General features: G+C 37.0%; 1 protein-coding gene across 1 annotated transcript; it reads right to left on the reverse strand.

Annotated features, from left to right (window-relative positions):
• Positions 1–224: 224 nt before the first annotated feature.
• On the reverse strand, positions 225–5,479 carry LOC128541178 (tripartite motif-containing protein 16-like protein). The gene is made up of 4 exons (XM_053511455.1): positions 5,393–5,479; positions 1,791–1,962; positions 1,511–1,570; positions 225–976 (listed from the first exon to the last, which is right to left on the reverse strand). The coding sequence occupies exons 1-4, from the start codon at positions 5,477–5,479 to the stop codon at positions 453–455; spliced, it is 843 nt and encodes a 280-aa protein (XP_053367430.1). The 3' UTR covers positions 225–452.
• Positions 5,480–9,765: the final 4,286 nt, after the last annotated feature.

The following is a 9,765-nucleotide window of genomic DNA, read 5'->3' on the forward strand; positions in this document are numbered from 1 at the left end:
ACAGGAATGTCACACAGGTGTTACATACATACAGTATAAAGATATTTATTTAGAAGATTTAAAAATTAACTGCATTACATTTACTTCTGATATTATTTCACAATTTTTTTTAGCAGATTTACAAAAAAAAGAGTCTTTGTCATATATTTTTTTTGTGTGTGTGTGGTCAGTTTCAATAATGTAAATATAAAGTTATTCTAAAGTGACATCTGATGTGCCGAATCTCACCACGGCTCTTCACACAGATACAACTTTATAATAATACATTTAATACATTTAATAATACATCTGTTTATTTTTATTAAACTATATTCAGTGTTAATATTTACTCTTTAATTGTCACTGTGTTAAATTACTGAGCTGTTTGTGCAGCTGGATTGTGTGTTAGTGAGACAGATGACTGAGCAACAATGTGACAATGTGCAGGAATTTTACACAAAACACTACACACTTTATTCTGGATCACACAATCTCACAGTAGAGTCAGAACACCAGTAGGGTCTAAACCCAGCGTACAGAGGCTGAGTGAATGTGGTGTGGACTCTGTGGAGGAGCTTCATCGTGTCAGAGACGCTGTAGAAGGACAGAGTTCCTGCACTGTGATCCACATACACTCCTATTCTGGAGGATGATGGAGCTCTGAGATCAGTCTTAATGTTGTTGTGATAGAAAGAGAGAGAAGAAGAACGACACCGCAGACTCCAGGACTGATTGTTGAATCCAAATCCACACTCATCACCCTGTCCTTTCCTGCTGATGTCTTTATATGAGACTGATATGTACACAACACCGCTCCACTCCACCTCCCAGTAACAGCGTCCACACACACTCTCCTTACACAACACCTGCCTGTTGTAATCAAATCTCTCTGGATGATCAGAGTACTGTTGCTCTCTCTCACTGTATCTCATCACTCTGTTCTTCTCAGACAGAATGAGGTTACGATGTGTCGTGTTGGGATCCAGAGTCAGATAACAGAAATCTAAAATAAAAGAGAAAAACAAACTGAACAATGTGAACATGTTGGGTTTAATTTACAGAATACTGTATATTCATGTGAAGAGTGAGACAGCTGTCTGTGTGCGCTGATATCTGAGGGAGAAATGTCTCAATGTTCATTCAGATTTTAATCTAAAGAAATAAAAAAAAATTATTTATTCCAATTTGTTAGTATTTAGTATTTTCTAAACTTATTTTGCAGGATATACTTATTGAAATGAACCAAATTATTATTATTATTATTATTATTGTTATTATTATTATCCATATTTTTGTATGTATGTAATATACATTTCTCTCTATTTTTCACTCTTTCTCTCACACACACACACACACTCACGAACACAAAGACACACACACACACACACACAAATAAACTAATAAAAAATTTTTTTTAAATCACACAACATTCCTGCACATCACTTGTCTGTATTTAATATTTTCTAAGCGCCTTTTAAATAAAAATGGTACTCTATAGACCTTATAAACCGGTGTGTGTGTGTGTGTGTACATTTCAGAAACTCTTCTCTGCTCTGTGGCTCTGGTGGTGAAAAGATCTGAACTGCTGCAGCTGTGGAGAGAAAAATGGAAATGAAGACAAAAAGCATCATCAGGTTGTAAAAGATGGAAACAGTTTAAAGTGATACAGTCAGTTTATTCATTTTAAATCAGTATTTTAGTTCAAACTGTCTGCAGGAAGGTCAGCAGGAGCATTGCTAAGAAATAAGACTTCACAGAGTGAGTAAAGACATCCATCATTGTGTTTCTCCAGCAGGAACAGCTCCTCTTACCATGTGGAGGGATTTTGTTGAATTCCTCCTCACAGAATTTCTCGAGTCTCTTCTTCAGATCTGAGAGAGAATTCCTCACTCCATCAAATGAGAGATGTTGAGGGACACTGATGCTGGATGTCTGAAAATCTGGTCTGATTAATGAAGGAGACTGACGTCCAGAAGCTAAAGCCTAAAAAAAAAAAGAAAAAGCAGATTAAATGTAAAACATTCAGTACTTATGATGTCGGTGGACATTCACTGTCCTTTAATAAGAGTGTGTGACTACAGCTGTGTGTGTAGATCAGACAGTGAGTGTTACCTGGAGGAACTGGATGTGATCGTGTGTGTGTGAAAGCTGCTCCAGCTCAGTGAGTCTCCTCTGAAGATCAGCAATCTCCTGCTCCAGTTGCTCCAGGAGTCGTTCAGCTCGACTCAGTTCAGTCTTCTCCTGAGCTCTGATCAGCTCCGTCACCTCCGAGCGCTTTTTCTCCATGGAGCTGATCAGCTCAGTAAAGATCCTCTCACTGTCCTCCACTGCTGTCTGTGCACTCAGCTGTTAGGACACACACACACACACACACACACACAGGATTTAAAGCTCATCTATCATTCCCTCTCTTACTGCGACTCTAAAAGACTCCATGTTGTCCATGTTGTGTGTGTTTCTAGGAGCAGCTCTGTCTCTGCTCACTGCTCACCTTTATAGTGTTCACAGCCTGTTTCAGCTTCTGCACCTTCTTCTGCTTCTCCTGGATTCTCTGCTGGGATTTCATCTGCTCCTCCTTTAACTCACTCTGAGGACAGAACAGTTACATTCAGCTTTTTATAAATTCCTTACATAGTAAGATAATTCATTACATACAAACATTCATATTTCTCATAATGTGTGTGTGTGTGCTGTAGTGTTATAGTTTCCCTTCACTGGATCTAAGAGACACAAACCCTTATCCAGCATGATGACAAGAGTGGAGTGGAGCACATTATATCTGCTTTGTTTATGTTTATGTTTATTCTCTCTCTCTCTGTTTAAATTTGAAATTGATGTTTAAATCATATAATTCACTAGAGCACATGCAGTGATGGTGACCGTGACACATACGCCTATCAGAATGTAGAGGAATGTTTATATCATGTGACATATTTAAATGTGAGTGACAGGTGAAGCTTGTGGTTAGTTCGGTCAAAATGTGGAACCATAAGAAGCTGACAGTCAGATTTAGATATCGGTGCCATGGGCAGCCACACAGAACAGCATGTTGGTGAAGCAGCACAAAGTTTTTCATGCCGCTGTAAAAGGAGTTACGGTGAGTATAACACCTATGTGGGTTAACATGTCGTGCTGTGTTGCTAGCTTACATTACACTGGTTAACACAGAACAGATGATTTTACAGTTTCACACGATAATGTCTGTAGCCTGATGCAGAACCATAACAACATAATGTTTAGTTAACTTTCACTGAGGCATCATTATAAAGGTGTCACGAACGGGGTGTAGTGGCAGGTGTTGGTCGCCGTGGGCAGTGAGAGCAGGCACAGAGGCAGAGGGGTTGTGTAATAAAAAAAAAAAAAAAAAAAAAGAGTCTTTAATGAACATTAAACACAAAAGTATAAGTATAAACTCAACAAAATAAACAATCAAACTCAATAACTTTGCGCTAACAGGGGCTCTCTGGCAAGACACAGGCAGGGGACAAAAAACACGTCCTGTGGCGAGACACAGGCAGAAGGAGGACAAACATAACAGGACACAAACTATGTGTGGAGCTGAAACTGGACACGTAGAGGGAGACACGTAGAGACTAGGGGAGACACGTAGAGACCAAAAACAGAAGGACTAGGGACTAGGGCTAAAGACATGGCAGTCAGCTAGGCATGGCTTTTAGCTAAACATGGTTAGGATTGCTCTTAACCATGGCAGTCAGCTACACATACACCTAGCTAAACATGTCTTCAACCCCAACATGCACTAAGCTACACTTACCTAATAGCTCAACACACACTAGGGAATCGGGGCACAGAAACACAAAGACAAGGGATACCCAGTGGCTAGGCTAGGAGATATTCAAAGGCCAAGCTCACTGGGACACTAGGGAGACAGGAAACACAGAATAGCTAGAGACACAAAGGGGCTATGGCTAGAAGCATGCTAGTTACACACACACACCTAACTACTTACTGTACCTGCTCTAGCTAAACACACAAGAACACAGGAGGACAACAACCACAGTACTTACATACATTTAGGACAGGACTGAATCAGCTCCACTAACACAGACACACAAAACATACACAGAAACATTGCCAATAAGAGAGCCCAAGTCAACACAACTTAAATCAAAATATAAATTAAACAAAGAACATAAACAAACCAAAACAAAATGCCCACATCAATGACAGTGGTGATACCAAAAATGCTCGACCCAGTTTCCCAGTCTAAACAGCTATTTATAGATGGAGTAATGGCTACCTCGGCTCAGGTGTGCACTCGCATCACCTGACCTGCTGGGTGCCTGTTGAGTCAGCCAACAAAAACTACAAATAAAACACAGCGACCTCTGGTGGTGGACCCTTACAAAAGGTTTTCTGTGATTGTATTGAGGTCCAGCGCTGTTTCAGGGGAACTTCTAGTGATAACATTATGCTGTTATTTTGGCTCTTCTGTGATACAGTATATTAAACCTCTCTCCCATTTCTCCCATAAGAAATAATGAAAACTCAGATTATTCATTCCACAAACCAAAAAAATTAATGTATAAAAAGCATTTATACAAAATATGAAATAAAACAAAAACAAATTAACCTGCACTTTACTTTTGGAAAGAATCACGGCAGAGCAGTGGTTCCGTTAAAGTGTGTGCACAGTGTCTAATGACGCGTGTACACACACACACACACACACACACACACACACACGCACACACACTAACGGAATCAGTGCAGTCTGACAGAGAGAGAGAAAATGGATCTTTAAGTTCTCTAATGACACTTGCTTTTGCTTTACCCAATGTTATAATAAACAGTACAAGGTTGTGTGATGACTTTCATACACACGCATACACACATGGTCGCAGTGTTATAGTAAGCAGTACACGCCTGCACAGATGTTTATTATACAAGTGAGAGATGAACACTATTAAACATTTTTGCTCATTTTGCGTAACGTTCGCAAACCGGGTTACTTGCAATCCGAGGTTCCGCTGTATATATAATTTATACACCTACACATATAATAAAACTATAAAGTTGGGGTGTCTGTACATTTAATATATATATTTGTGTAAGATGAGTAATATAACACATTTGATTTAAATTTTTGATGATTATGGTTTACAGCTAATGAAAACCAAAATTTCAGTATCTCAGAAAATTATAATATTTTGAAAAAGTTCAATATTGAAGACTCATGGTCTCACCCTCTTTTTAGATTATTAACTTAAAACACCTGCAAAGATTTCCTGAGCCTTTAAATGGTCTCTCAGTACATTAATGGAAAGATGAATAGAAGGAAAAAATGAGATAGAAAAAGGTGCAAAAGAAAGGGACAGAATCCAAGTTGATTGAGGTCCAGTATAAACTTTCCACAGTCAGTGGTGGTTTGGAGATGCTTCCCTCCGCTGACCAGCTTTATGGAGACGGTGATTTTATTTTCCAGCAGGAAAATGGCAGGCACGCTGCCAAAAGTACTAATACCTGGTTTAAGGACCATGGTGTATGAGTGTTTGATTGGCCCGCAAACTTACCCGACCTAAACCCCATATAGAATCAATGGACTATTGTAAAAAAGATTTGAGACACCAGACCTAACAAAGCAGAAGAACTAAAAAAATGCTTTCAGAGCAACCTGGGCTTCCATACAGTAACACCTTAGCAGTGCCACAGACTGATCACCTTAATGCCACGCCTCATTGCTGCAGTAATTCATGCAAAGGGAGCCCTGACCAGTTACTGAGTACTGTACATGTTCATACTTTTCATTAGTCCAACATTTCTGTGTTCAATCTTCTCTTTTTTTTATTGATCTTAAGTAATATTCTAATTTTCTGAGATACTGGATTTTGGGTTTTCATTAGCTGTAATCCATATTCATCAAAATTAAAAGAAACAAACACTTGCAATCATATCAATCTGTGTGTAATCAATCTATATAATAGACGAGTTTCACTTTTAAAACTGAATTACTGAAACTAATCACCTTTTTGCTGATATTCTAATTTACTGAGATGCAACTGTGTATGTGTGTGTTCATGTATATCACGTACGTGATATACATGAACACACACATGTATATCACAAACATTATCTAGCCAAAAAGTGGTTCATAAACCAAAAAAAAGTGTGGTTTGGTTGGCAAGCTTACATAGAAAAACACTGAACCACAAAGATAAGACTTAAACATTTGCCTCCAGTATCTGTGGCTTTGAATCACTAAACTAATCAGTGCTAGGCCATTACATCTAGACAACCACATAGAAGAGGGACATCATCAGAGCCATCGGTGAAGGACAATGGCAGAAGACATTTACAAAACCATTTACAACCTTCAAACATAACATTATCAGGTAAAACTTACATTTTTTGAACAACAAACAAATGTCACACATATGTTTTATAAATAAACTAACATCCAATCGTTATCTTTTCAATCTTGCTTGGGGTAATTTGATTGTGATGTTTGGCTCCAAGTACAATTTGTACTTTTGTTTCGACATTCTAAAATAGAAAAGACTGATCTGTGAGTTTTACCAAAAATAACTTAATAGACTTGACTTAATAGAGTCTATAGAACTTAATAGAGTCTATAGAGTCAATAACTAAAAGACTTAATTTCTAATGTAAGGTCTACTAGTAGCAAAACATTTGCCATACGATTTCAAAACACTGCAAACAGTTCAGTCAGTTGGTAGTTTATTATGTACAACTTTTAACTAATGTAGCCTAATACAATAAGGCTAATGTAGCCTAATGCTAATAATATTCTCTTCATAAGGGTTAAAATTGTTAAATTTAGATCGAATTGTCATACAGAAACTTTGATTGACCTTGTGGGACCTGAGCAAAACGTCCCAGGTTTGCTGTTCACGCTTCCCGCCAGTGACGTCTCATTAGCTCGTGCAGAACTGACAGCAACAGGTGCAAAAGTGGTAGCCTTAAATATAGCCTGACTAGCCTTATTATTATTAATAATAACTTTATTACGGTGCCATCTAAATTAATATTATAATTTTACGTTAACAAATATGTTTGCCTTTGTTATATACATAGATGACGATTGACTGCAGTAAAGTCTGTTTGATGTTTGATGTTCGTTTGATATTCATCGTTTGCCGCCCCTCTTCATTCAACAGGAATGTTCGGAAGGAATATCCGGTCTTGTAATATGTTCACCTATTTGCCTTGTATGTATGAACATCGAACAGACTTTACCGCAGTAGACGATTGTAGGGAAATTGTCCCCACAACTTTCATTAGGGACTTTGACCAAAAGTGTTATAATCAAAGTAAAATTCACTGGGTGCGCTGAAAGGATGATTTTTTTCCAAAGGCCAAATGCTGTTACTGAAAGGTACGTCATGATATCTCGAGCAAGCTACCTAATTTTAACTTATTAACATTTTGCATGACCGGATGGTAATTCGGGAATGTAACTTGGCTAACATGTTCGCTAGAAAGCTATCGTAAATGTTTGCTAATGACAAGCTAACACGCTAACTAAATTTTGCGCCATTAATGTAACTCAAAACTATAATGTTAACCTTCTACATGTGTATAAAATGTGGTTTTGAGTACTTACATTCACTGTTATTTATGTTCCAGAGACAAAAGAAGCCATCAAAGAGGAGCTGTCCAAAATCTGACAGAGGCCACTCCATCACCACCACCATTCGAGAGGGAGGACGCCAAGTCAAAAAAGTAACGTAACTTGGCCAACTCATTGGAAATCATTCAGTCCCCAATATAAAAGACGAGCAACTGTTTGGTTGTAAATGTACAATCACCAATAAAATCCAACGCAGAATTAGGCTAATTAGAGAATTACTCCAACTCCCAAGCTGCTTTGCGATAATAATCATTCAATCATTGGTCGAGGCCATGTTGACGCAGATATGATTTGCATTTCCAACTTCCGCATAGTATCAGCAACGGCATAACCTGTCTGAAATTAACCATAGTGGAACTTCAGTGATTATAAATGGCTATAAAAAGTTACACAAAATTGTAAAATAAACCAACAAATAAATAAATAAAGTTGATAGATAGATAGATAGATAGATAGATAGATAGATAGATAGAAGAAAATACAGAAAAAAACGTATAATGTAGCCTATAAAACTTTTTAAACCAATAATCGAGTGATAATACCAACCTGCCATTACAGTCTTTAGCATATAATCAAGGTACAATAAGTTCAATATTTACTTTCTTTTGAGAAGGCAACATATTCCAGGTACAGTGCAGGTCTCATAAACTCCATCAAAATTAAAATGCCGTACAATTCTTCTCAATTGCAACCTGAAAACATTTTGTGAATAAATTTTATTACAATTACATTGTGGAGCAGTTGTGTAACATTTTAATTATAACAATAAAGTAAATAATGTTATATTGCTTTTATATTGCTTTGTTTGTTTGAGTTTTTATTGCGCTGTTTCCTAATTATAATGACCTATTTTTGTCAGGCAAGCCAGAAAATAGCTGCAGAGGAAGCAAGGAAAAATAACCTCTTGGCCCTTCTAACTGAGAGGAAAATGAAGAAAAAAATGTCTCCACTCTGCCCTACACCCAGCAAAAAACCCAGAGAACATACCCTTTCAGATGTGTTCTCTGATGAGGATAAAAGGTGATGGTAGCATTGTTCCCATAAAATGTTTGAGGAGGCAAAGAAGAAACAGCACACATAACAAAAAAGTTCAAGGAAGTATGCTCGCAACTCTTTCTAAAGGAATCTTTAAAAAGACCTAAATGATAGTTTTGTGTCAAGGAGTTCAGAAACCAATTTAAAATGTAATTTTACTTTTAGAATTGATCTTTAGACCAGAGATAAAATGCTTATTATATTAAATGGCAAGATAAAATATAAATATGAATCAGTGAATCAATCGAATCATTTATTTATTTTCCATAGCTGCTTTACGTTCTTAGGATAAAGTGAGGGGGTTGAAGCCTATCCCATCATGAGAACACCCTGACGGGTTGCCAGTCTATAATGGGGGCAACAAACAACATACGAACAAACACATTCACACTTACACTTATTGGCCATTTGGAAAAACAAAATTAAAGACTTTTTTCACTTTATATAAAGCTGTCGTAAATCTTCACTTGCATCATTAACACATATGGAAAAATATTAAGCAGCCCGAGCTGCAGAGTCATAGTTTTTTGTGATCTTCCTTCTCCATAATTTTCCGTATTACAGTTACACTTTTGAGGAGGTCCATGTCATCACCAGCAATAACTCTAGTGTAGCAACAGAGACACTGTACCAAGTAACACATCGACATAAAAAGTAATGATCTGCAATGATGTGAGCTTATAACCTATTTCATTATGTTTTAGGCTAGAGGAGCAAGAGAAGAAAGGAGAAGAACTTGAGGCTAAGTAATAAGACATTACGTGCTCTAAATATCCAGTTGCAGCAACAGCTTATGAGGACAATCAACTCTTCATCAGTAATAAAGTACAGTGATAAGAACAGATATTTTTGTTCACTCACTCCAAATTCTTATGATCTTATGTCCATCACTTACTTTACTGTATTTTTTTCCTTGTTCAAATCAACAGTTGTTTTAAGTGACAACTATTTATTAATGTTCTATTGGACACATAATTTGCCTCATTTTATTTCATAGCCACTCTGATAAAAATATCCAGCCTGATCTACTTAAAAAATGAAGGTAACTTTTTGTATCAGATTATTATGTAGTTCAAGCAAGACTATTCTTTGTATTTACTACTTACATTTCTTTATGTAAAAAAATATTTTTTGCAAGT

This window comes from Clarias gariepinus, chromosome 2 (assembly GCF_024256425.1).
Source record: "Clarias gariepinus isolate MV-2021 ecotype Netherlands chromosome 2, CGAR_prim_01v2, whole genome shotgun sequence".
NCBI classification, from domain to species: Eukaryota; Metazoa; Chordata; class Actinopteri; order Siluriformes; family Clariidae; genus Clarias; species Clarias gariepinus.